The sequence below is a fragment of the Trichoderma atroviride genome, chromosome 3 (genome assembly GCF_020647795.1).
Source record: "Trichoderma atroviride chromosome 3, complete sequence".
NCBI classification, from domain to species: Eukaryota; Fungi; Ascomycota; class Sordariomycetes; order Hypocreales; family Hypocreaceae; genus Trichoderma; species Trichoderma atroviride.
Window position 1 is genome coordinate 999,517 of NC_089402.1, and position 26,205 is coordinate 1,025,721.

Here is a 26,205-nt window from a genome sequence, read left to right on the forward strand (position 1 = left end):
GAGGCATCCCTCATTGGGCAGCCTGCCTCTGTGGAAATGCCACCACCATGCAATCATTACAAGGGGCATCCAGGGTCATAATAGCTATCCAAATTATTCGCATTCATTTACACAAATACGTCTTCAGCATCAAGGTATCTGTCAGTGAATAAATTTGAGGCGCCACTGCACGTGTTGCTAGGCACAGGCAGAGCCACTAGAACTACTAGACCCACGTCTGTCTAAATATTTCCGCCGGCGTGAAATCGCAAATCCGACCATGAAAGGCGGAAAACCAGAGCGCAAAGTGAATTAGCATGTGCCAGTAGCGACATAAGGACCTTTTCTGAGCCAAATGCCATTGCTTCACGTGTGGCTTGGCCCTCGGGTTCAAAGCTCGTCCATTTCCACCTTCGCCCTTCGTTTTCTCAATGTACCGAACATCATCAACGGGGTACGAAGGCATAACGATATAAGCATCCATGCACTCGAGTCTCTTCTTCACCATCAGGGCAAGCCCCAACCAGCAATGAAAAGATAGAAAAAAGACACGCCTGTCAGACGTCCATCGACACCCACCCTACCAGTGCGCCCGAAGGCATGACCACGGATAGGGTCGAGATCATCAAGAAGAAAACAGCTCTCTATACAGCAGAAGCACGAGGCTACTGCCGCCATCCTTGCGGACAGAGCGAGAGGACCAGAAAATTCACTCTTGGGTATCGAGGATATGCAATCATCAACCAGGGTGGATTCGATGGCTCTTTTGGGAACCAAAGCAAGAGACAAATACTATAGAAATGATTCTCCTGTTGAAGTTGTTAGCCATCCTGAATTCCACTTGAACATCCTGACCACTGTGGCCGCAATGATGGGAGAAATCACTGCAGGCCACAGTTAGGGGTACACATACTGAAGTATTGTCGACGTAAAGAAGAAAAGAGAAAAAAAATCAAAAGCACGGCGGGCGAAGCAGACATTTATACCTGCTCTGGTGGGGCGCCCTGACCGCCCAGCTTTTTTTTTTTTTTCTGCCGCAAAACGAAAACACAACAGCAGCGGAGCAGCCCCACCGCATTCACTTTAGCTCGTGGCTGCCAAATCTCCGTTATCGAGCTTATCTTGGTAGAGCGACAGGGGTGCACTGCAAAAAAATGAATCGCGAGAGCCTCTTTGCTGAGCTAGTGAGAAGAAGTGCCGAGATGCACGGTTGCTGTGAAGAAATTTTCTGCTTTTTGCACTGATTGATGTTGAGATATTGCGTAAGAATAATTGCAGATGCCTTGTCATTTTGTGGTTCTTGAAAGTTTTCAGTGGGTAGTTGTTACGCTAGTGAAAGATGTGCTGATTGTTGTGTTTGCCTCTATCGAGAACTTCGATATAGCTTCAAAAGTTTCGCGGGTGATTTTGCCAAATGCTGAATACACCAACAAAAACATGTGTCCTAATACTGTACCTAATCGTAAAGATACGTTCCTAATATCTACCCCAAAGATCATATTTATCTTGTAAATTGTCCTTCATCATTCGTTCCTCGTTCCAACAGCTATAAACGTAAAATCCAATCCATCCGCTCAGCTTCAGGGTAGTCCACACGCAATCATCACCATCAACAACATCACATCACTCTCTATACAGCCCCTCCTCATCAATCCACCCCAACACCTCCCCATCAACCATCTCCTCCAACTCCTCCCTCTCACTCTCCCCCTTCTTCACCAACTCCCTCACCCTCGAACTACTCACACCACTCCCCTTCCTCCCCTCCACCAAATCCACCCTTCCAGCCCACGCCTTATCCCCCCCCAACCTCATCCAACCCGCCCTCTCCAAGCCCCTTCACATATCCCAACTGCTCATCCTCCCCGCCCCACTCATCATCCGTCCTCATCGTCACCCGTAGTCTCGCCCTCTCGAAAAACGGCCCGAGCGCCGCCCTCATTCCGCCCGTGTTGTAATACTTTGGATTGAATATCCGAATCACGGTATCAAAGCCTGCTAGGAAAATCTGCTCCGGCTCTGGATATCCTCCGGCGGCGTAGAACCCGCTCTCGGCAATCGCCCTCGCCTTGTCGTGGAAAAACGGCATCTTCGTCACCGCCAGGTCAATCTCCGGCCGCCCCTCTTCATTTGTAGCGGCGAGGCTCTTCAACAGCTCATGCCCAAACCCTTCCATCATCCCCAGCCGCGTCGGGAAACTCGCCGGCTTGGGCGCCTTATCCGCATTATTCACAGACAACAACAGCATCAATCTCGGTGAAGACGACGACGAAGAAGAAGATGCCCACTCAAGAGCCGACTTTGCCATCTCAGCATGGGCCCGCGTCGGCGGATTGAAGCTCGAGTCTAGCACCACTAATCTCTGCCGCAGCTTCGAATTTGATTTCGATGGCCGCGGAGCTGGCTCCCTGCTGCTGCTGCTCCCGCCGTGATGCGGCAGCGTGCACAGGACCCGGAAGACATCTGGCGATGAGTGGAACGATGAGAGCGAGCGAGAGAAGAAATCGACTAGTTGCTTCGGATTGGGGCGCATGGTTGATAATCCTGCCGCTGAATCGGTCATGACGCTGCGCTGAAACGGGACACGAGATGGATTAATAGCCGTGATGATGGTAGAAAGGCACTGAAGCGCTTGATTATACGTAGCATCCGATCTGATCTGAAGTGGCATGAGACGCGGGGCATTTTCGGCATATCAACCGCAAACCTGACTAACACGAGAACAAGCATCGTAGGCCACAACAAAATCATTCTATTCTGGCTTCAACACCACAATTACCATCAAACAGTCTAGCTAGATATATATATCCCAAAATTGTGGAAGCGAAAAAAAAAAGAACAAAAAAAAAAAGGTAAACCGCCGTCTCGTCGCCTGCGCCCGCCCATGGAACGTAAAAAATCAAGAAGCCTGCTCTGAGCCCTGCGCATCCATCACTCCTCGTGAAAACCACTCAGAAATGGTCGCAAATCGGTCAGTGCTATTCTCTAGGTCCGCCTTGAATATCTCATGCCGCCCTGCTCGCTCCCTTTGGCCCTCTCTCATCTTGCGAATCACCTCGTTCTCACCAGCACACTTTGGGCACTCAATCTCGTCATCCTCGCCGCCGCCGCGTAGACATCGCTGGTGGAAGCTGTGCTTGCACATAAAATGCACAGCTGGAAGGTCTAGCCCTTGGCCACAATCGGAGCATCGCGTGGCCTGGAAAACGGCAGGCTTTGAGCCCAAGTCTTCCAGATCGCTTCGCCTCTTTTCCGTATCGGTACGCAGTGTGGATATTCTGTGCCGGTTTTGAGCAATTTCCTTGCGCTCCCGGGTGATTGTCTCGCGAAGATACGGCTTGATCATGCCCATTGTAGCTACGCCGCCCCCGGAACTCTGCCCGACAAGAGTCTGGACGACCTGAAGCGGGGCCATGAGCCCGTCCTTGTCAATCTTTGCTAGGATAGCTGCCAACTCGTCGGGCCCAGCTTCCTCCAGCACTCGAGGATCCGAGGTGAGATAGGACAAGGCCGCCGGATATAGCTGCGGTTCCTCTGGGCCGTACTTTCTCAGAGCCTTTAGTGCGCCGCGTGTGTCTTTTGCCGTAGTATAGGATCTGAATATGTCGGATAGCAGCCCAGCTTGCTCCTTGACCAAAACGGTGCCGTCTTGGAAGTTGGACAAATGCGATAACAGAAGCACATTTGAGCTCTCCATGGGCACATGCTCCCCCTCAATCAGTTTTTTCGCCTTTGCTTCCCACTCTTCCTTGTGCAAACTTCCCTTCTTTTCATTAGACTTGTGCAAGTACATCTCAAACAAGGTAGTGTACAGATCGCTGCTATGAACAGTTCGCAGTTTTTCTTCCTCGAGACATGCTTCCAAAAAGGTGATGAATTCATCGGGATGATCGATAAACGATGAAAATGCCGTTCGTGGTGGTGGGGGGTTGTATTTGGGTATCGGAATATCGTCTTCGTCGGGTACAATGGTAGTTTCGTTTGGCTTTGCGCTGCCTGGTGTGCCTGTGGCAGGGCTAATGTATGAAGGCAAGACGAGAAGGTTGGTGAGATTCTGCACGGCGCTGGCCGCTCCGGCAGTGAATCCTGTACTGGAAGTAGCTGTTCCAGAGACTTCAGCGGGTAGCACCACTGTCCGCCGTGGTCGGTAGTTGCTAGTATAATAATCCACAAAGAGCTTCGTAGCATCTTTGGGGCAATGCTCTATGAGGACTCTGGCATATTTTTGCATACACGGATATGCCTGGAGAGCTTTGGTTAGTATGATTTTGGACGAAAAGGGCAAGGGGAGATGCTCACGATGGCAGGATCCTGATGCCATATATAGTCCAGCGCTTCATCGTAGCTCTTTGAGTCCTCGATCAGGATATCCACGACAAGCTCGGTCTCGCCATGCTTTTTGGCAAGGAATGCAGCTTGCTGGTAGTAGCCACCCTGTCGACACATGGTGATGGCTGTGTCTAGATCAAACTTCAAGTCTCCGGGAGCCATGATGAACTCTTCCAACTTCTTGATATCCTTTAATTTGGCATAGCAGTTGAGCAAGAGCGTTGTGTGATCGGAGGTTGCCTTTCCATGATGGTGAAGTTTTTCCAAGTACAAAATCAGATTGTGTATTCTTTGCGTATCCAGAAACTGATTTCGTCAGCGTGGCCCATCTTTTGAGCGAGATGAAAAGTGTATAGGCTTCTTACCTTTCTGATGACTTGCGAGGGCTCAGTGGCATCAATCGCTCGAATATACTGATTCATTGCCCCGTCGTAGTCTGATTTTTGGTACAGGTGATCGCCGAATTTACGATAGATTAGGCTCTGTTGCTCGTTGCTCATCCCCGAGTTCTGGGCCAACTCGATTGCGAGAGGATACATGTTGCGCTGGTAGAGCATCTCAAGGCGCTGCTGAAGTGGCTTCTCATGATATCGGAAAATCTGAATAGCGTCCAATTAGTATTTATGGCTGACCATTGAAAATTTGGCAATGCCATACCTTTCCTTCCTCTGTAATTGTGAACAAATCTCCCCATACTTCAATTATGAATCGAACTGGAGAGATGAGTGTCTCTGTATGGCCAACCACTCGAAGATCCGCTTCCAACAGAACAAAAGTCCATGCGTTAAATAGACCATCTGCCGTCGCTGAACCAAATCTCCTCCGTAAGGCCTCGGGATCCCGGCTGCTGCTGACTGACGACGGGCCCGCAACCGCAAAGTAGTCGTTGTGGATGGATATAAGCCGCTTGGGAGACTCATATGCTCGAGGGGGCCCGCGCCCATCCAACCTGTATGTATAAAGGGCGTCATCTCGGGCGACAATGATATCTCCGGTCCCAGGATCGACCGTCATGCAGCCTGCGGCGCAGCCAGAGTCTTCGATGGTTTTGGGCGGTGAGCCCTGTCCTCTCTTGGAAAGCGCGAGCTGCAGTATCCTCGATACCGTAGAGATGAAGAGTGTCGTCGAGCTCTCTTGGGTTGCCAATTGGACACCAGTCACCGGTTCTTCCGATTCGTACACGATCCGCTGCTTTGTCCCCAAGTCATGAACAAGGTCTCCCCGAATGACGGTCACAGCGCCGTTCGCAAAGCCCACGGCGATTTGAGTCAGGTCGTCGAGCGCAGTAAACGCTGATATCTTGATTCAAAGTTAGTTGACCAGTCCCTAGAATCCCCCCCCACCCCCAATCATGCCACAATAACTTACGGGAAACTGCCGCCTCCCATTATTGATCGTCAAGGTACTGAGGCATGTCGGCATATTTGTCTTCTTAACCAACCTGTCCAACGCCCACGCCTTTAGGATCGGCTCACTGCTCATATCTTCCTAGAGAAACATCAGCAACGAGAGGGCTTCTACCGCAAACTGCGAGGAACCGCTCAAAGCTCACCGCAACCGTCACCAGCAAGCTCGTCCCCTCCACTTGACGCATATGCGTGATCCGCGCCTCGTGCGCCTGAAACGTCCTCATCACCTTCCAGCCCTTGCCAATGATGCTGACATATCCATCGCTCGAGCCGAGAAACAGGCTGTCGGAGCCTGCGCAGATGCTGGCGATTTCGTTGCCCTCGAAGAGCTGGCGGGTTTCATTGTCAGGCAGCGCTACCTGCGAGACGTCGAAGAAGTCGAATGACTTCCACTGCAGGCACGGATGTTAGCGGTCGGGAGAACATTTGCAAGCCACATCTCAATTCCAACGGAAGAGCATAGATGCGGTAAGAGGTAGATAATGCCGGTGTTGGCTCACGTACTGAGATGGCCATCTTGTCGCCTTGGAGAGGCGGTGGTTGGAGAGTCGCAGTAGCGCTTCAGCGCACGATGACGATGGCGGGACACAGCTGGCTGCTGGAGCTACGCCGAAGCTCAAGCCAGGCCAGTGGTTGGGCTAGTTGGCGCCACAGTGGCTCATGCTAAATACGTCCGAGTGCCTAAACAGCAATGGCCAGTTAGGCACTCACTCAACCTCACGAATCAATGCAGTAGATGCCTCTGTTCAGAATAAAAATTCACTGTAATATATAATTTCATTCTTGAGCAGGAAATTAATCTCAGATTATACGCCTGTGTCAAATCTTGTTGCCAGTGACCTCTACAAAGCCGATAATAAGATGGTAAGACCGCTCCCAGATACATGTCTTCCATCGCTATACTCGTCAACTAATAGGATCCCGCTGGTTGTGCTTTCAAAGAGCTAGTCTCTTCTTCTTTTCTTTGCACAGCACGAAAAACAAAACAAATTCAATACTGCTCGCATCTTCCCGTAGGCTAAAGGGTATCACGTTGTCACATCTTTGAAGTCTCTACCCCACCGGCTGAAAGAGAAAAGGGAAAAAGTGTAAAGGAAGAGAGGGAAAAAGTGTAAAGGAAGAGAGGGAAAAAAAAAAAATTGGACGAAAAGAAATGGAGAAAGACAGAGAGAGAAGAAGAGGAAAAAAAAGAAAAAGAAAAAGAAAAAGAAAAAGAAAAAGAAAAAGAAAAGAAAAACAATCCTTAACCCAGCCACGCATATAAGCCTGTCTATCGAATACGGACAGAACTTCCTCCGAAACGCCCGGTAAAAAGCAAACTGATAAAATTGGTAGTTGTAATAGTTGAAATGGCAAGTTTAGTCCTCCTTGGAATCTGGTGTTAGCGGGATATCCTCTTGGTTCTCGGCAAGGCTCTTCTTAGCAGGTACCTCTCGGGGGCTGGCGAGTGCAACGCTGCCGCTCACGCTGTCGGGTCGATTGTGTCCCAGGCGGCCACTTCTAACGCTTGCACCGTCGCCCTGCTTGGTATAAATACTGTTGCGTTCGCTCGGAATGGCTGGCGCCACGCCCGTTGCAGAGTAGATGCTGTTTCGCTCTGCTCCCAGCCTGGAGGCGTTGTGGATGCCAGATGCGTCGATGTTGGCACTGAGAACACTCAGTGGTAGACTCTCACGGCTGCCACCCCAAAGTGACGAGGGCGCGAGGGCTCGCACAGACGCATCGGTATCCATCGACCGACGACGGCCTCGCTTGCTCGACGAGGCTAGAGTCAAGATGGATGCATTGTCTGTAAGGAGGTTATTGGCCGTAGCTGTGGTGTATGTCGTCAGATGGTTTGGCGGGATGAGATGTGATGGTATAGCCGATGCCGGCGAAGTCGTAGGGAACGGTTGGCTGAACTGAATCGACTGGGTGATGCTGTGAGTCGGTGCTACCGGGGCTTGCCCATGGGGAGCAAATGACTGAATAGTGGTCAATGTTGTAGCGAGTGATCTGACTGATGGAGACGGGCTCGAAAATGTGCTATCGCCACCTCTTCTGGATTCGTGGCCCCCGTTGACTGTCCTGCTTGTTCCCGTCACAGAGCTCGGCGCGATGATGGATCGAGGCGGGTCAGCTTCGGTCTCGGTTGATATGGTCATTGTCAGGCTCCTCCCTCCTGAAGTCGGTGGTGCATATCCATCTGCCGAGAAGCGAGTGGGCTGATCGATTGTCGACAGGCTGCAGTCGGTGCGGCCAGTAGCAAACGAGTACGAGCTTTGTCCATTGGGATGATTGCTACTAACGTGGCCGGACTGAGGATACGGGTTGTTGAGCTTGGGACCACGCTTTATCCTAATGTGTCGCTTCTGTCGCTCGCCATCGGATGACGACTTGAAGTTGGTAAGCTTCTTGACCCATGTTGAAAACGGCCTTCTCCTTTGCTGTGCTTGGCGATCTATCGACGGTTAGCCTTTTTGGAATGAATGCCGTTGAGAACCCAACAAGAGATGTATGTTGCTTGGGCTGAAACGCCCTAAAATGCTACGCGACGCAGGCAACGACGAAGAGAGCGGCGAAAAGCAAGGAGACAGTACCGTGAGCCTCTGATGAGATGAAGTCGGTAGTCGCCATCAAGGGCGAGCGAGTGGGAATGCCGCGGGTGCGGCTCGAAGGGAGAAGCGGATTTGGTGTTGGCGCGATGGCGAGCAGCGTCAGGTCAGGCTGAGATGGAGATTAAAGATGGAGATTCAAGAAGGGGGGAGAGGGGGCCTTGCAAAGGCGAAGACTCGCGGAATCGGCTATCGGGACGGCAGTCTCTCAGGCGTCCAACGGCGGCAACAAAGGAGCGTGGCGTGCAGAAATAGATGCGAGGGAGAAGCGCAGACGGCAGATCGCGAAGAGGTTGAAGCCCGTCCAACCATCCTGACGGTGCAACGCTAGAAGGAATAGCGTCGCTCGAGCATCATTTCGGCATTCAAAGCGCAGGGGTCCATCACGTGATGCGCGGGATCACATGGAGGAATGGAAGGTCGCTGACGATGACGAAATGCTGCATCTGCATTGGGAGAAAGAGGGTCTCAGCCTTTTGCTTGTGCATCTGCGGTCGAGCTAAGCAGCGCCATGATCCGGATAGCTCTGCCTCAAGTGGGCGCTTCTATGAAGAGCTGCAAGTTCGGCAATAGAGTTCTGCGACTACCTTGGGCTACATCCACCTCCCCGCGTTTCCCAGCGCTTCCCCGAGTATTCCTCCTCCCGCAATAGACCCTGACTCGAAGCGGCGCTGGATTTGGTCGACGATCCATGCCCGAAGTGGTGGCAAGCTAATCTTACATAAACCCTGGATCCAGTTTCACGTCACGATTCCCCGTGGATCGGCCTTCAGCTCGCCAACGCCGGGAGCTTGTTCAAACGTCTGTTTCGGCCTCGGTTTCGGCTTGTAATGAAGCATCATGTGCCATGTCCATCAGGCCGCTCCCAGAGGATGTCGTTGGCAAAATCAGATCCTCGTCGACCATCACGTCGCTGAACGGCGTTGTCTGCGGCCTGCTCAAGAATTCGCTTGATGCTGGCGCCACCAATGTCAATGTCTACGTCGAGCATGGCCGAGGAAACTGTACCGTAGAAGACAATGGACTGGGCATTGTCCCGGCAGATTTTGCAGAGAATGGAGGCCTTGGAAAATCTTTTTGTATGAAAATTAAATTCTACGGCTGACTGAGTGGATACTGACCTTTTTTTGTGAAGATTCATCCAAATTTCCCGCCCAGCAAGGACTGCATGGCAGGCAGGGAACGTTTTTGGCCTCTTTGAGCACTTTGTCTCTACTTACGGTGACGTCTCACCATCAAGGCCATAACTCCCATAACTTGCTGTCGATTCACCACGGCAAACTCTTAAAGAGACAGACACAATCCTCTATTGGAGAGAGATTCGATGTATTTGACCATGGCACGCGAGTTGCGGTTAATGACTTATTTGGCTCGCTTCCTGTTCGCGTTAAACATCGTGCCACTCTCTTCGCAGATCGACCGAGGCTTGACAAGGAATGGGGACGCCTAGTTCTCGATGTGGTTGGGCTATTGGTGGCGTGGACTTCCGGAGTTACTGTGTTCTTGTGTGATATCAAGGGACAGCGCGAGCTGCGTCTAAAGCCACCAGAAAATGCGAGTATGGTTCCCAGAGCACTACGATACTTTGTACAAGCCTCGCTGGCAGATTCTGGTGAAATGGACTCGTGGGTGCCAGTATCAGCGACTGCCGGCCATGTTGCTATCAAAGGCTGCATTTCTCTGACTCCGGTGGCAACACGCCGATCTCAGTTTATGAGCATAGGCATATTACCCATCTCAAACGAGTATGGGAATAATGTCCTTTACGAAGAAGTAAACAAATTGTTCAAGAGTTCAGATTTTGGGATAGATGAGGGCAAAGTAGGAGAGAATGGTGACCGTGCTGGCCCAATTTCTCAGAAGAAGAGCAAGGGAGCAGACCAGTGGCCTATTTTCTACTTGCGAATCACACTCAAGGGGGGCGAAGATGTCTTTGATATGGACAACATCTCTAACCCCTCGCACGGAGACCTTCAGAAGATCATCGATTTGCTGAGAGCCATGACTTATAGCTTTCTGAAGAAGCACTACTTGCGCCCACAAAAGGTTCAGCTATCTTCAGACAAGTCTGTGTTTTCGACAGCGCCACATCGCAGCACTAAAACGTCAAAAAGACACAAGCACCCATCATCACAGGCTTCAATACCCCCATCTTCACAAGATTTACTGCCAGATTCCTCCTCATCCCTGTCAGACAGCCCTTTTGACGGCTGGAATAGGATGAAGATTGGCCCACGAATGGAAACTAAGCCAGCAGAGAAAGCGACGCGGCGTGAACCTACTCCAGCTCCCCCCAGTACCATTACAGCAGAGAGACTAGTTGGAGAAGGTGGAAAGCTGCTCCGCAAACCCTTTCAGATCCCAGAATCGTCTGGTCCTGAAGCAGAGAGCATGAATGCCAGTGAAACTGATGCTGGGAACGTCTGCGAATTGGGCTCTCTTTTGCTTGCTGAGCGTCCAAAGAGAACAGTAGAATCATCGAGTCAAACGACCAAACGGTTAAAAGTGGGCGATTCAGATGTTGCGGATGGGAAATCAGAAGAGAAGAGAGGGATCAGAGGGGGAGAAGAGCCCGAATGGCTGCAAGATGTGCTCAAGTCGTGGCGCAATCCAGTCTTTGAGCCCACCCAGCCGCTTATACCACGTATCAACGATGACGCGCCGGCACCAATGCGTGAGACAACGCTGGTTCATGGCTTACATCGATGTCGAACAGATGTCAATGGAGGAGTCAAATTCGAAGCTGCATCCATAGGCATAGAAGGGCGTGTGTCACGATCAGCTCTAGAAGGAGCAGAAGTCATTGCACAAGTCGACAAGAAGTTCATTATGCTGAAACTCCCGCTTCAAGACATGAAAGATGCTCCAAAACCAGGCAGCTCTTGCGCCCTGGTGATGCTGGACCAACATGCTGCTGATGAGAGATGCCGTCTAGAAGATCTCATGACGGAGTATTTCAGAGAAGACCCTTCTAGTGGGATTCTCAGAGCAGTCGTCGAGTCTCTGGAGCAACCGCTTATATTTGAAACTTTGGAGCGCGAAAATGGACTGCTACAGCGGTATCAGGAGCACCTCGAGGCATGGGGCATCATGTACAAGACTGCCCAACAAGCGGCGGTATACACTGTTACGGCGACGGCTCTGCCTCCGAGTATCTTGGAACGCTGTCGCGGCGAGCCGCGGCTTTTGGTGGATTTGATACGCAAAGAGATATGGAAGCTTCACGACGAAGGCATCATTCCTCCACGGCCGCGCAGTGCTGGAAAGGGCACGTTGAATCAAGCTTTAATGGCGCACTTTCATGGCTGTCCGAGAGGGATCCTCGAGATGTTGCATTCGAGGGCCTGTCGAAGTAAGTTGCTCTCCTACTAAATGCCACGTGTTCTATCTGTTTGCTAACGAATGTGTGTGCTTTGCAGGTGCCATCATGTTCAATGATGTTTTATCGGCTGGAGAGTGCGAGCATCTCGTGCGACGGCTTGCGCGATGCGCGTTCCCTTTCCAATGCGCGCATGGACGACCGAGTTTGGTGCCATTGGTGGATTTGGGATCGGCGTGTCGCATTCGAGCGTGGGATGAGAATGGGGATGCTGGGAAAGATTTGAAAGTGTGGAAGAGATGGATCGACGCATAGCATAAGAGGAGCGTGTAATGAAGCTTGCATGAAAGTACGCATGTCACGCAGTATAACACCGGCGCAGGTTTTGCTACTGGATACTATATGATTTATCATGATGTATACGTATATATATATTTATATATGTATGTATAATAGTACACAGTATATCGTATCCGATGTGGAAACAGGAGGAAAACAGCCTTTGAAACTCCCCATGGCCTCACACGACGTGTTTTCGACATGAACTCATTAAACAAGACTGGTATCCAACTATGTACAGGCAACAGCTCACACCCCTAGTATCTGCAGTTGAACAGCTGAGGAAAAAAATCAAAACCCGCCCATGATGAAAAACAAACAAAAACGCCTGCGATGCTCGTTTCGCTTTTTGATCCAATGAAAAACGTGATGTGTCGAGAGAATATACCAAGCATTAAAGAGGAGGGGAAAAAAGGTATATGCGTATAATGGGGGAAAAAAAGGAAGCCATGTTTTGTCGTAGAAAAATGAAATGCGCGAGACTTCCAAGAGTTTCGTGGTTCTCTTACTCAGTCTTCTCATTCTTCTTGGCTTCTTCTTCTTTTTTCCTGGCCTCCTCTTCTTCTTTGCGCTGCTTGACTTCTTCGTCAGACATTTGGACCCATTCGCTAATGTCGTGGTTCCAGCGGTGACTGCAAAGTAATATGTCAGCATATAATTCCGCCAGAGGAAAATCAAACAAAATAACGTCAATTGATAAAAAAGGCGGAAAAAAAAAAGAGAGAATTGAAAGAAAGTGCAGCCTAAATGGGGCTGTGCTGGTGCTGGAGCAGATCCAGATCGTAGTTTGGCTGCAGGGCTGCAATGCCAAGACTTCAGCCTCCCTCGAAAATGACGACAGCGCTTTTTGTTAAGGAGAAGCGGGCAGAGGAGTAAAAAAAAAAAAGGGTCGCTTTCCCCTTCAACTCCGAATAACCAAGTGACGATTCACCCAAGCAAGACATTTATTTGATCCCTCGATGAAATGCGAAAAGAAAGAACGAGGCACTAGGGGGGATAAAAAGAAAAAAAAGGTAAAATAATGGCAATCGCTTACTTTTGAAACTCCTCGACAACCAAGCTCTTGTCGCCGTACTCGTCGCGCAGAATCTGCTCAAAGTTGTACGGGATGCGCGCCTTGACGCCCTCAAACTCGGTGACGCGCATGGGCCACAGGTCCTGGCTGCCGTAGCGATGCTTATTCTTGCAGCTCCAGACGCCCGGGCGGTCGGCCTCGCGCTCGCGCACGCCGGTGATGTCGATGAACATGCCGTTGGTGGTGTCGATCCAGCGCGCGTCGATGATGTTCATGCCGTCGCCGCGGTCAATGTCGACGTGGTGCGGGTTGATGTCGAGCAGATACGTCTTGGAGTTGCCGTTGAAGTCGTGGGTGTGCTCGGTGCGGTTCATGTTGTCGCCCAGCCACTGCATGGTGTTGTTGGACACCTGCACGTCCAGGTCGTAGTCCCACGGCATGATCTGGCCGTTCCACCACCAGCCCAGCAGCGTGCCGTGGGCGAGCCATGTCTCGACGCCGTGCTCGTGCAAGGTCGTCAGGTAGCTGCGGACCAGCTGGCGCAGCACGTCGCGGTGCTCGCCGTAGGGGATCTCGGCCTTGAAGTAGCGCTTGTCGTAGTGGCCCAGCGCGAGGCTGCCGCCGGGCTCGATGAAGTATTTGGGCGTCTTGTCTCGCTTGAGGCGGTCGAAGCGCGCGGTTGGCGAGGCGCCGGCGGGGGAGATGGACAGGGCGGCGACGAGGAGCGAAACCACGGATGAGGCTATCATTGCGGCGGTGGCGTGGTGTAAGTCGGATCGTATATGCAGAGGAGAGTAGAAGAGAAGAGTATAGCCGGGCGCAGTAGACTTTCAAAGGCGAAAAGAGTCCAAGCTGGCTTGTAGCAAACGAGAATCACTGCCCAGTCAAGGATAGCATGTACCGGTATTCCACAGTCTGGGATTCCCTGAATCAAGATCGAGTATCGAAAGTCCCCTCCCAAGGGAGATGAGATGGAGCAAAGCTAGTAGCGACTACTAGTCCCGCTGATATGGTCCAAGGGTGCTCCCAAAAAAATGATGAAGCACGGGCGTTATAGGATCGGGTTCTGATCGTTTCAAAACAGCAGCGCCAAGCGAATGTAAGACTTTCTGTTGAAATGGAGTAACCAATTGGATGGGAGAAAGCCAGGAGTAGGCCCGAAAGAGGGCGCTTGGTCACACAATGAGACGCAAAAGAAAACCAAAAAGCCCAAAAAGAGAAGAACGGTTGTAAAGGATACAAGCAGTTTTGAAAATTAGAGAAATGAGGAAAAAAAGGGGAGAGGGGAGAGGAGGGGAGGAGAATTAGAGACGACGAGCTGAGATGGAACGGGGGAGCAAGGATTGGTGGTTAGGTCGGCTACGCGGTGCCTTTTTGGGTGGGAAGGTGCCTTGGGATAAGGGAATAGCGTTTGTGGGCGGGCGTGTGCAGCAGAGGCTCAGTGCGGAGGTGCTATAAATGACAATGCGGCGGCCCTGCCAAGAGACTGTGACAGCTGTAGACAATGGGCCAGAATAGCCTCTGTTGTACAGCAACTTGAAAGTTGAAGGGAAGGAGGAGAGAAATGGGAAAAGGGAAAAGGGGGCAAAGAAGCAGCTTCTTGTGGCTTTGCTCGCGCTCGTTCGCGCCTCGTCTCTTTTCAGTGTCCAGCGTTCCTCTTACTAAACCCGGCAGACAGAAGCTGTTTTCCATCTTCCCCGTCTCTGCAGCAAAAAAAAAAGCCCAGCCTGACGCTGCCCCAAGAATTACGTGGCTTGACAGCAGAATGACGGCGGCCAAGGCCACGCGACATTGACTTTCCGTCCTATCCCACCGCGGCCTCCTGTCACCAAATCATTCTAAAACACCCACTTTCTCACTTGTCTTCACAACATTCGCCTCACGCCAAAAGCAGCAAGGGCTGCGTAATCGCCAAGGCCCCAAGTCTGCTGGGTGATTAGTTCAAACGTCTGCAACTGCTGTTCCCACTGCGAGAACACGATACAGCACGCACTCCCTTCTTTTTTAGTCCCGTCCTAAGGAACATTATAGGAAAAATACACGGGACAGGGGAGGGGGCTAATGCAGGCGGGCCCTTGTTTGAAGCCCAGGATTCATACATGCGTTGGGTGGAGCGACGTTGCGATGGGAATAAAAATCCGGAGAAGGGCACGCGGGTTGTGGGAGGAGAGGATTCGTGTGGCATAGCGCATGGCAGGGCCGCTGCTAAAGAGTCTGTGAGGCGCTGAATCTGCTCGTGGCTGAATCTGCTCGTGTGAGACGACGATCGTCCGGCCGTGGGTTGCCTGTTTTGCCGTAGCACCATCTGCGCAGATACGATGCTTCGGGTTTCTGGCCGGTCTATGCATTTTACCGCATGCAACGGCGTTATTTGTGGCCTGCAGCAGTCTTGAATTCGCCCACTCATGCAATTCATCACTCTCTCTGCAGACAAGGTAAGGCCGTAAGCAAAAGAATCCTTCTCATCTCCTCTCATCCTCATTCTTACTGTCCAGCCAAGCACCAAACCACAAACAACCTAACGCCCAGCGCTAAGCCCCTCGCGGCAACCAGTCGTGTGTCGGCCTCTGCTCCTCGTCTCCAGCCACACGCCTCCTTGCGTCATCGCTGCGCAAAAGAGGACAAATTGGAAGCCACCGGCGCCCCGCCGCTTGGGGCTGTTCCCAAATCCGGCCTTTCTTCACCAACCAATCGCAAGGGGTACTGTGTACCTTATCGCACAGCGCTTTGCCGCCGACAAACCCAAGTAGGGAATACACAAAGCAGCAAACCCACTCAGCCTCGCGCCCGCCAAGCAACTTCTCCTTTCTGATTTGATTAAACCACAGCTACATGCAGTGAGCCCCCTAAAAAAATCACAGGTTTGCCAAGACCCAAGGAGCACAGCGCTTGAGACTGATCATTTCCCCATTGCTCTCTAGTACGGAGCACATTCACAGTAAATGAGCACACGACACAAGAAAAGCCAAGAAAAACAAGGGGGGGAGGGCAACTTCTCGTTTTTGCTTACAAGTACGACGAGTACAAGGTTAGAGTTGCTCTGCTTTTGCTTGGCTCTTCGTTTGTTATTTTTACACGCACCACCATCGCCGCTACTTATCACCGAACAAGAGCGCACGCCCCCTTTCAAGGAAAAAAAGAGAAAAAGAAAAAGAAAAAAAAAATGGCAAATTCGTGCCGGCCGCATGTACCATCCGGCAGTCAATGTCTGCTATTGTTCAGTAGCATTGTCCGAAACCCACGCACGCGAGATTCTAGAACCTCCCCCCAAGCTTCCCTCTTTCCTCTTAATTGCCAATCTCACTCCACCCACCGCAACGCGTATCTCTCGTCAAGTGCACCGTTTTTTGTCCCCCCATTCTCCTGGGATGGGATAGCCCAGCAAGGAAAAAGAGGCTTGCGCTGTTTCGCTTGCAATGGCTCTGCCGCATTTCCCGGGGAGTCCACTTGAGCTGCAGAAGCCTACGCCAGCGTTCGGGAGAAAAATGCCGATCGGCCCGGCATTCGTCGCAGGAGAGACGGGGGCTGCTTAAAACTACAATACAGGCTGAGGCGGCAGGCGCTGACCCAGATATGTATGTACGTGGGGTGTTTCACGCCTGTGCTCTTTGTTATGGAGTTGGGTAGCAGAGGGGAAAGGATGAATTCTCCAAAAAGATATGAGTGAAAAATAGAGAAGTGGTCCATACTGGTAAAGACAGAGAAGGGTAATAATGAAGCGAAAAAAAAAAAAAAAAAAAGAACACCCTCTAAGAGGGCTGGCGGATCTCTCCCGCCGGGAATTGAACCCGGGTCTCAAGCGTGACAAGCTTGCATACTGACCACTATACTACGGAAGATATAACTGACTGTGGACAGCCAGTGTAGCGGATCGATCTTGGATGGTGCTGAGCTATTGTATTCTATATACTGCACGCGCTATCTTAGATAGCCCCCCAAATCCTGTGAACATGCCACGCCGCATCACATCCCAACTCGACACAGTAAAAGATTAAAACGAAATCATGTTTTGCTGGGTATCGACGAGTAGAACTCCCTTATCCATTCTACTCTTGAACACACAAATTTATTGATACATCAAATATCACCACCCTCTCGACCTGAAAATAGAAAAGAAAAGAGAAAAGAGTACATGCTTCTCCCAGAACATCTTACCAGCCATTTGCCAAGGCCCGTCCATCAATCTATTCCATTTCATCACCGTCATTCGTCACTCATTCTGAAAACAAAAACACAGAACAGAAAAACAGGATGCCTCTTTCTTTTTTGATAAAACCATCATACATTATCGCGCAAACACCTTAACAATGCCGTCGCCCCCTCCGCTAACCACCCACTTGCCGTCCTGACTCCATACGCATGTGCAGGTGCCCTCCCCCCCGCATTACCCGATGACTTGTGATTTCTTGAATACATGTCCTCTTCTCCAAACTCCAGAACCGGAGCGAGGCGTCGTGGCCGGCACTCACCAGCTCGCGCCCATCAGGGCTGAGTGACAGGCTGGAGATGGCGTCGGGATGGGCCAGCATGTTATACGTGCATTGACCTAGTAGAAAATTAGTACTTTTATTCTTGGGGAGGGAGATGTATAGTAACTTACCGCTATTGGCATCAAAGAATCGTACAAAGCGATCCTCGTGGCCAGAGATGATGGTGCCCTCAACGCCAGAGCCTGCCATTGATCGTCCACCAGTTGGTCCTCCCATGGCCGGATCTTCTTCTCCGCCAATATTGGTGCCGTGATGCTGGTTCCCCTGGTCCAATCCGATGGTGGTAGCCACCACCGCATTGACGCTTGTCTTGTTCGTGCCGTCATACGTCTCCAGGCTGTCCATGGAGCCAACCTGCTCGCCCGTCTTGGTATCATACACAATCACAGCCGCATCCGAATAGGAGACGACAAAGGTCTCTCCTGAGCCTCCAAGAGGCGCAATGCAGGTTGGGCTTGCCTTGGATCCATCTGTTCTCGACAAGACATGCACAAGTGTGTGATTAAAGGGTGAGCTTGAAGCCACCGTGGGTTGGGGAGAATTAGAAAAGCCACTACCAGAGCTCATCGAGTTGCCACGCACTCGTCCGCGGCCTGATTGCGCTCGCGTTGGTGCCGGCTGCGGTGAGGTTGGCTGAGGAGGAGCGCTCACTGACCAGAGTCGCACAGTCCCGTCTGCTGCGCCAGAGACGAGCAGTATTCGGTCGGGAGTTCCGTAGTTGCTCGCGTTGCCAAATACAGCCCCCAAAGTGGTGGGCAAGACACAGAGCGCCCATACAGCGTCCGTGTGTCCTTCCAGCGTCGCCTTGGGATCGACCCTGCCACGTTCCCAAACTCGGACGGTGGCATCTTGGCCTCCAGAGAAGATCCAGCCATCACCCTGAGCACGACCTCCAGTGGAGAAATTGGGAGCGAGAGACCATGATGCCAGCGATAAGATGGCACCAGCGTGGCCGCGGTGTGTAAAGTTTGCAGTCACGTCTAAATCAGACGCGGCATTGTTAGAAGTGGCGGCGCTGCCGTCCAGTCGTGGGACGTGGAATCGCTTAATCATGCCGTCATCGCCAGCTGTGCAAATCTCAGGCTCGCCAGGGCTACCTCCGCCCGAAAATATGACCGTACGAATGGTGTTGAGGTGTCCCCTCAGACCAAATCTTAGCTTGAAGCTCCCGCTTTCAGCCTTTTGGTTTGCGCCAGTCAGCAAATCGTGATCACTATTGCGTCGCTTAGACATGGAGCTCTTTCTTCGGTGAGGCCCTGGACCTCGATTCGGGGACTTTGTCAAGTAATCAGCGTTTGGAAACGCGTCGGTATCGGATCGGTAATTAGAGGTTTGAGACGGTGGGTGGCCAGCTGCAGGCTCTGGGAACGAGCCATCAGGAAACTCCCAGCCTTCAGGATCAGGGGCGGCTGGAGGCTTCTCCCTCAGCTCTATAGACTCTTCCACCGCACCCATTGACTCAGCAGAGTGGTTGGGTCGCGGCAGACCATCTTCCACAGGTCGCGTGGTCACCGAAATGGGCTGCTGCTGCTGTTGCTGCTGCCAGTCATTTGGGTTGTGAAAAAGAGACTGCTGTTGATGATCGTTTGTGGAGCGCACCATCTGCGGCTGCATCTCGGGAGCGTTTGAGATGAACTTGGACTGCTGCTGCTGCTGCTGCTGCAAAGAGTTGGGCCCCGGGTGTTGTCTCGAGTTCATGTCTTGCATGTGGTTAGGCCCTTGTCGCATAGGAAGCTGATATTGTCGTTCCATGAGCTGCGCGCCTGGCATACCAAAGGCTTCGGCTTCCCGTAGATCTTCTAAAATCGGTAGAGGGGGCGACTCGCGAGGCGGTAGGGGATTCGCTGGGGTAATCATGAGATACATAAACTCGGATTGGCATTGGTCCAGAAACGTCTTGAGCTCTGTTCGCTGTGACTCGTCGTCTGTCTTCTCGACTTCGATGCCTTCAACGCCGGGAACGGGTTGTTTCTCTGATGAAGCTGGTGTTTTCGGTCAGCAACGGTTAAAGTCCAGGCTCATATCGCCGGGGAAAAGAAAGGATAGCCCACATCGCAACTTTTCTTGAATCTTGGCAGCGCGATCCTTCTTCGCCGGGTCAGCGTCCTCGGTAGCAGAGGTGCCGTTGAGTTGCGCAGCCTGGTCCTTGATCTTTCGTTCAAGGATAGATACGTATTTCTTCAGCGCCTTCTGCGTAGCGTCTGCCCTTCTCGCTTGGCCCTCGAGGTTCGCTATCCTCCCCTTCATCTCCTGCTTCTCAATCTCCCAGGCATTTCGGTCGCGTTCGTGTCGGTGCCACTCCGTCTGCAGAAAGCGCATCACGCCCTGAAGCGTATATTCAGTAGCCGGCGGCTGGTTGGACGCATTGCCCTGCATTGCGCCGCTGAGATCCATTCCTCCGAGGCCGTTGCCAATATTCGAGCCCATGACGGCGCGCCTAGCTTATCTGCGTGGGTGCATCGAGAGGAAGCTCTGTTCGCAATGAGGAAAAGCTTCCCAGCCTGGGCGTCAGAGGGCGGGATGAGAAGGAGCTTCACGCGCCTCGGGCTCACTGAGAGAAGCTGTGGCGTGTTTGTTCCCCGCCTAGCCTGTCTGGCAGCCCTTGTGCCACGTAATCGACCGGTATCGTTGAGCTCGCCTAGTTGAGGAGGTGACGATTCGCATATGCTCAACAGAAGCTCTGGCGAATAGGTGTCCGTACGCTATGCTGTCGCTGGGATCTAACTGCTAGACTAGCACGCCGGCCAATCAGAGGGCGCGGCTGCCGTGAGGCCGCAAGGCATCAACCTTTTTTCCGACCCCCTGAGCGTGCAGCGACGCTATCGATGGCGGGGTCTTTTTTGGACTCGGAAGCTGCACGATGGGCATTGCAGAGTTTCATCGATGACGCGCCGTACAGCCTTATACGAACGTTGTTGCATTTGATTACATCAGCTCTCTTGTGAATTGTTCTTTGACAAGTTTTTATTCTTTTATTGCATGCTGCTGCTTTTTCTTCAACATATATTCCATCATACCTACAGAGTACAGAGTCCGTACATGAATATCGCCATATAGAGCATGACCCACATCTTTTCAAGCATAAAACAACAACATATAAATGTTACATCTTTCAGCCAAATCCTCACATTGACCAACACCTAGACCAATTCCAAAGTCTTGATTTCAGCGTCTTGCCACCACTTTGATCCATACATCTTTCCAACCCCAATTCTATGGTACCTTCCATCATCCCGTTGCCGCACCATCAACACCCAATAATGTCGAAGCTTCTTCGAAACGACCTTGCCAGTTCGCCTCTCAGCTTGCTCTTCTCGTCGTCCAATGCTGCCCATAAGGGCAAGACACAGAATCGGTTCAGAAGTCGTATCTTCCGAGGCAAGGTCAAAGACGACCCATCCTATGGGAGAATCACCTTGATCCAAGATGAAGTGGGCCATGGATTTGGTTGACTTGGCGTGAGACGATGTTATATCCGCGTATATTGCTTCAGAAGTAGCATCTCCTTGTTTAAATTCTATCGTTGTTGTAAGGTTAGAAACTCGCTTTGCTCGTACTTGAAGACTCATTCGCCTTGCGTCTTCGCCGTTCAAAGCAATCGAGTCACACAAATTCTTGGCTCTATCAATTGTCAAAAATCGCACTCCGGATGGAACATGCGCCCAAGTCCATGTCGGTAGCTTGAGAGGATCCGAAATAGCAGTCCCCTCTATCCTTCTGGTTACTTGCCAGAGTAACTGGTTGGGGAGAGACTCTTTCCATACGCCAAACGCGTATTCACATGCAATCTTTTTGCCCAGCTCCCTCCGCAGACCCTCGAGCGCAATTAGTCTGTCCGTTGGAAAAGTTAACTGGCGGTCGCTGTACTGCTCTATTATATTCTTCCAGCGGGTATTTCGCGATACACTGTAGCACCGCTCTCCAGTCTCGCGTTGAGTGATGGCCTTGCAAGACCAGATGATGGTTCCCTTGGTGAAGAAGACTATGCGCCTAGACAAAAGCCATTCTTGCGTAGCCCAGGCACGACTGTTGAGTGCACCGAACTCGGGAAAGGTGTTGGTGGCTGTATCCCGCCGGATGGTTGCGAATACTTGTACTTTGGATGCGGCATCTGTCTCGTGGGAGAAGAAACCGGGAATCTCTACAGAGGGAGGCGGTGGGCGGCGGGCGAAAAAGAATCCCTCCCAGCAACCCGGAGTATGAGAAGCGGCGATGGTAATCTCTGCCTGCTCGTAAATAGAACCCATGCGCTTCGACTCCGTCAGCCAGTCTTGATGGTCATCTTGCACGATACATAGCGAGTCAATCCAGACATATTCCAGGCCAATATTGCGAGTGACTGTGATTGCATCTCGAAAAGTTTTTGGAATCGACGCCCACGGAATATCACGAAGATGCTCCTGGAGATTCGCCCGAGTTGTCTTCAGGGGCTGTCTCCCAGAAGAGCCCCAGCAATGACTCAAGGTGGCATATCTTCCGCGCCGGCCTCCTGACGGCAGCAGCCTCACGCTGTTACCAGCAACATGGATCACTCTACTCGGTAGCTCTGGCAGTCGAGACTCGTCCAAGAGCGCCCCCGATAGAGTTTCCCGACAACATGGATGATCCCTTTTACAAGCGCCCAGCCACCGTTCAACTAGGCAAAACGCCTCGGGGCTCGCTGGTTCTCGCAACTGAGGCCGGCCTACGATGTCATGACGGTTGCGGGGGCCTTTGCCTAATCGTTAGATGTAAGCTAAAAAAACGCCCTTTGACTGTATCATACTGCTATGAAGCCCACATACGCTGGCCATGTGTGTAGAGCCGGATCTTGGCTTGCAGTAATTGCCCAGTAATTGACTCTGTTGCAGTGACATTCAGCCCCGTCAAGTGCGAACCCCCGGTTGGCGGGTCTGGAAACGTCGATCCCTGAGAGTCCGACTTTGGCTCGAGAACGACAGCTTCACGGGCCAACGAGAGCGCCGCTGCTGGACCGCCCTTGTCCTTGTTGACAGACGCCTGAAGGCTGCCGAGAAGCGCCTCTTGGACGAGGCCACAGAGCCGGCACCGCGTTGCCGATTTGGCCAGGGAAGAACCGTCTTGGAGCAACACCATTCCCTGTTTCGCCCCCAGACGAGACGCCAGGCCAGCAGGCAGCTCTCGCTTCAGAGCGCTGAGCGAGACGGAGCTGCATCGCTCGCACAGCTCCAGCTCCAGCTCCAGCTCCAGCTCCATGATTCCCGCAAACGGCCAATAGCGCTTCGCGGGGCTCAAGCCACCATGCTTCTATCAGATGCGCAAAGGATGGGTGGCTTCTGGCTTCTGGCTTCTGGCCTGCCGTGCGATCGGCGATACTGCGTTGAAGGAAGAAAAACGTGACTAGAGCCAAGGACCGCGCTGCCCGTTGTGGCATGGCGGCCGCTAATCAACCTTGGCGGTTAGCCACGGCAGCCTCGTCTCGCGAAGCTCATGCTATCAATCTCGTGATGGCTTCTACGGTGGTGGTGTTGCGACAACATCCCTGTCAGGTGGATGGCTTAGGACTATTTGACATATCTTGATGAATGACATTGACTAAGTAAATGCAGTCACGCGGCGAACCCGGTGAGCTAGAGCAATAATTGGTGCCCTCAAGGACCGTTATAATGATCTTCTCTAGCTAAACGTAATTTTTTTTTTTCAATGTCGCTTCCATCTCACTCCAATTATCGCGGACTCTTTTCCTTTACTATGCCGAACATAGAAAGAGCTTATAGGCGAACCTTTTTCTCTTCTTTTCTTCTGTCTCTCAGCCGCCCGCAAATGTGGAAACCCCCCAGAACTCTCTTTTTGACAGCTCTAGAAGCTCAGAGGGCGCCCGAGACAAAAGGCGAGGCCATACATGCATAAACAATCATCACGTCAATGGCGCTGGAATCGAACTATCTGCATGTCAGCCCAGACAATCTCCGGCTGTTTCGGAGGGGCTCCAACTCTTTGCTTGGAAAAATCGTAGTATCCGGTTTCTGGGCTTGGTCCCCCTAGTAAACCCGAGTCATAACCTTATTTTCGTCGAATGTTTGAAGAGCTTTACTTCTTTTTCTCACTGTGTGGGAATAAGAGCTGAGCTCGGGAAGCTTGGAGCTGGTAGCTACTTGGTACATGTAGTTTTACCCATATCAGCTTGTTCAGAGTTTTCAGAGTTCTGACATGAGAATTGAGAAGCACATCACAAAGCCACTTAAACACACATGATAATATCAATGTCAATGGGTCTGTTTTTTTTCCTCGTGTTTTTTCGTTTTTGATTTTATTAGAATATTACTGTGTCAACTAGGCATTATTACTAGCTAGTTACAATATTATGATTAATATATCTTGTTTATCAATCAGGGTTTCTTGAAGGTGTCTGACGAGAAATTAACGGTTGAAGGTCCTCTCGACAGAGCCGTTTTTTCGAATTAAAGTTGAAGCCTGAAGAAAACTGGAAGCTTGAGCAGCCGAATAAGTTTTTTTTTCTTTTCCTTTTCGTAATTGAAGCTTCTTCATCCCGAATGAATGAATCAAAGGAAAAACTCTCACGCCACTCTCACACCTGGGTATCAAAATTAGAGAGGGCTCAGATCCATTCAAGCTTGGCGTAGATTAGACAACAGTGGAGGTGGCTGGGGCCGCCGTGTGGGTTTGCTGAGTTCCCATGGTTCCCATGTGCTCGCCTCCCATGTGGTGGGTGGTTCCCATTTGCTGACCTCCCATGTGCTGAGTTCCCGGAGCTGCGACGGGTGGCGGTGCAGTGGTGCCAGTTTCTCCAGAGATGGTAGAATCAGGTCGCTCCTTGGTGTGGTGGTGATGTCTGGGCTCGTTGACGGCATTTCGTCGGTGAGCTCTCACGAGGAAGACTTCGATGAGCAGATTGCACAGGATAAAGAAGCTAGAGGCAGATACCGTTAGTGAATGAAAAGTTTTGATGCGAGAACCGTCGGCTTACAATCCAATGAAAAGCCATGCTTGAATTGCATGCTTCTTGCTGCAGTTACCGGGGGCCGGGAACGAATTGCGGCATCGGTTGTGGCTCCAGCTCAACGAAGCAAAGATGAATGCCGTAAGCCACAGGTAGCTGAAGATGAGATGCAAAGGTGCCAAGAGTCCCCCGTACTTGGGGAGGCATGGTGCAATGGCTCCGACAAGATAAACAACCATGGAAATGACAGCCTAGGGAATATGCGTTAGATGGTGGCAAATGATGGGTCGAGTAATGAAAAGGGGGAGATTTACAATGACTTCCATATACACAAGTTGAACATTTCGGTTCGAAAATTTTTGTAAAAGGTTACCGACGACGGCAGTGACAATAATGGCCGAAATAAATGTAAAGATGTAACAGACGAGCGAGCCCATCCGCAGGCCCATATTGCCGAGACCAGAACCTAACGCCATCTTGACGGTGTTTTATGGGCTGTTGTGTTTCAACGATTAATCTTTTTGCGTATTGGGTATCTCAAACAACGAAACGTCTTCTAGCGATGGAAAAAAAGGAAGAAAGGAAGAAAATTGAAGTACAAGAGCTGTGGAAGCTTTTATATATATGAGATATCATTCATTCCAGCTCCCAATGGCGCCTCTGCCGGCCTCACCACACCATCTTACCTTGTCAAGCACAGTGCCGACTGAGCCGATGTCGACAAAAGGCGAAGAATGCCTGGCTTCAACAAGGTTTTGGCCATTATGAAGATAAGAGGAGGAAGCTAAAGGAGTCCAAGGCTGGAGTGGCGTGTTTAAGCCGGTGCTAGCACTGGCAACAGAGCAGCCGCTTGGACAGAGCTAGATGTAATGCTTACATTGGGCGCGGGAGAAGAAAACGCCACATCATGCCGACAGAATCCTGACAGCAATGCGGCCTTTTGTCACAATGAGCGTTGAAAAATCCAAATTGCTTCGGTTTTCTCTCTCTTTTAGTTGAGCAAAGTGACTTCTCCACGGGGCTTTGTCGAAAGGGCTAGCCATGACGCCGTTGATCGGACACATGCCCTTCCCGTCTGCTCCGAGACGAAAGCCCGCCTTTTCGGTAAGACGAGATTCCTCATCGATGATTTGCTCCAGCAGCTGAATAGTTGCTACTGAAAGCTTCAATGCGTCAAAGTCCTTTTTACCAAGATCGGCGTGCGGCTGGATCGGGAGGATCTAGAGAGGACGAGTTCGGACATGTAGCCAGAGTTGGCAGTGAGCCGTAGAATTTCGCTTGGGAGTATTTGCACTTGGTACCGTTTAGACGAGGGCTGTCAGGCTTTGTAATAATTGAAGCCAGCGAAGCCGGCCAAGCTCCATGGCGTTTGTTGATGAGCAGTGTTGAACTGTGATGGGACACGGGAGAGTATCACAAACTCATTTAACGATGGACGATGACATCACAAAAACTCTAACTGCGGCCACGGAAACATGTAGAATAATCCAGTGCCTTGGGTTAAACGCCCGCGTAAAGATTATCTTATCAGGTCATCTCTGCACTTGGGCTCGTTTGTGATTTGTTATTCATCACATTAGTGTGGAATCAAATCATGGCTTCACCACATTGCTATTGTGGCCATTCAACCCGAGAGTATGCACCTTTTATATCGTGATTCTAACTTCTTCTTCTCCATACAAAAGCTACAGCTCCGCATTAATTACACGTATGAATTCAAGGCGTTGAAACAAATCCCTACAATGGAACGGAGACGCCATTGAATATTCAAGATTAGCTGCAGGATTCTCCAATGATAACATTATGCTGCAT

The 26,205-nt window shown here is 51.2% G+C and overlaps 8 protein-coding genes and 1 non-coding gene across 11 annotated transcripts; 1 reads left to right on the forward strand and 8 right to left on the reverse strand.

The window, feature by feature from the left end:
• Window positions 1-1,774: 1,774 nt before the first annotated feature.
• TrAtP1_005547 (uncharacterized protein) lies at window positions 1,775-2,512 on the reverse strand (the record flags this gene model as incomplete). The annotated part of the gene is made up of 1 exon (XM_014089239.2): window positions 1,775-2,512. The coding sequence occupies one exon, from the start codon at window positions 2,510-2,512 to the stop codon at window positions 1,775-1,777; it is 738 nt and encodes a 245-aa protein (XP_013944714.2).
• Window positions 2,513-2,607: 95 nt separating this feature from the next.
• On the reverse strand, window positions 2,608-6,278 carry TrAtP1_005548 (uncharacterized protein). The gene is made up of 7 exons (XM_014089238.2): window positions 6,222-6,278; window positions 5,861-6,109; window positions 5,677-5,796; window positions 4,966-5,607; window positions 4,674-4,907; window positions 4,279-4,614; window positions 2,608-4,222 (listed from the first exon to the last, which is right to left on the reverse strand). The coding sequence occupies exons 1-7, from the start codon at window positions 6,231-6,233 to the stop codon at window positions 2,879-2,881; spliced, it is 2,937 nt and encodes a 978-aa protein (XP_013944713.1). The 5' UTR covers window positions 6,234-6,278; the 3' UTR covers window positions 2,608-2,878.
• A 646-nt stretch (window positions 6,279-6,924) lies between these two features.
• Window positions 6,925-8,629, reverse strand: TrAtP1_005549 (uncharacterized protein). Of its 2 annotated transcripts, none has more exons than XM_066112763.1 (2): window positions 8,297-8,629; window positions 6,925-8,157 (listed from the first exon to the last, which is right to left on the reverse strand). In XM_066112763.1, the coding sequence occupies exons 1-2, from the start codon at window positions 8,331-8,333 to the stop codon at window positions 7,076-7,078; spliced, it is 1,119 nt and encodes a 372-aa protein (XP_065968847.1). In that variant the 5' UTR covers window positions 8,334-8,629; the 3' UTR covers window positions 6,925-7,075. The 2 variants fall into 2 exon arrangements, with proteins under 2 accessions (XP_065968847.1, XP_065968848.1); XM_066112762.1 differs by having other exon boundaries at window positions 6,925-7,084; window positions 7,148-8,629.
• Window positions 8,630-8,724: 95 nt separating this feature from the next.
• On the forward strand, window positions 8,725-12,054 carry TrAtP1_005550 (uncharacterized protein). Its single transcript, XM_066112764.1, has 3 exons — window positions 8,725-9,390; window positions 9,447-11,663; window positions 11,731-12,054. The coding sequence occupies exons 1-3, from the start codon at window positions 9,159-9,161 to the stop codon at window positions 11,943-11,945; spliced, it is 2,664 nt and encodes an 887-aa protein (XP_065968849.1). The 5' UTR covers window positions 8,725-9,158; the 3' UTR covers window positions 11,946-12,054.
• A 420-nt stretch (window positions 12,055-12,474) lies between these two features.
• Window positions 12,475-13,733, reverse strand: TrAtP1_005551 (uncharacterized protein; the record flags this gene model as incomplete). The annotated part of the gene is made up of 2 exons (XM_066112765.1): window positions 12,475-12,601; window positions 13,006-13,733. 2 exons carry the CDS (start codon window positions 13,731-13,733, stop codon window positions 12,475-12,477), a joined length of 855 nt encoding a protein of 284 aa, XP_065968850.1.
• Window positions 13,734-16,751: 3,018 nt separating this feature from the next.
• On the reverse strand, window positions 16,752-16,823 carry TrAtP1_005552. Its single transcript has one exon. It is a non-coding gene; the product is annotated as a tRNA-Asp (tRNA).
• Window positions 16,824-16,990: 167 nt separating this feature from the next.
• On the reverse strand, window positions 16,991-20,145 carry TrAtP1_005553 (uncharacterized protein). Its single transcript, XM_014089234.2, has 3 exons — window positions 19,526-20,145; window positions 17,585-19,456; window positions 16,991-17,530 (listed from the first exon to the last, which is right to left on the reverse strand). The coding sequence occupies exons 1-3, from the start codon at window positions 19,899-19,901 to the stop codon at window positions 17,310-17,312; spliced, it is 2,469 nt and encodes an 822-aa protein (XP_013944709.2). The 5' UTR covers window positions 19,902-20,145; the 3' UTR covers window positions 16,991-17,309.
• Window positions 20,146-20,343: 198 nt separating this feature from the next.
• TrAtP1_005554 (uncharacterized protein) lies at window positions 20,344-22,687 on the reverse strand. Of its 2 annotated transcripts, none has more exons than XM_014089233.2 (2): window positions 22,259-22,687; window positions 20,344-22,191 (listed from the first exon to the last, which is right to left on the reverse strand). In XM_014089233.2, exons 1-2 carry the CDS (start codon window positions 22,566-22,568, stop codon window positions 20,615-20,617), a joined length of 1,887 nt encoding a protein of 628 aa, XP_013944708.2. In that variant the 5' UTR covers window positions 22,569-22,687; the 3' UTR covers window positions 20,344-20,614. The 2 variants fall into 2 exon arrangements, with proteins under 2 accessions (XP_013944708.2, XP_065968851.1); XM_066112766.1 differs by having other exon boundaries at window positions 20,344-22,185; window positions 22,240-22,687.
• A 1,137-nt stretch (window positions 22,688-23,824) lies between these two features.
• Window positions 23,825-24,949, reverse strand: TrAtP1_005555 (uncharacterized protein). The gene is made up of 3 exons (XM_014088975.2): window positions 24,708-24,949; window positions 24,421-24,644; window positions 23,825-24,363 (listed from the first exon to the last, which is right to left on the reverse strand). Exons 1-3 carry the CDS (start codon window positions 24,867-24,869, stop codon window positions 24,078-24,080), a joined length of 672 nt encoding a protein of 223 aa, XP_013944450.2. The 5' UTR covers window positions 24,870-24,949; the 3' UTR covers window positions 23,825-24,077.
• Between the last annotated feature and the right edge of the window lie 1,256 nt (window positions 24,950-26,205).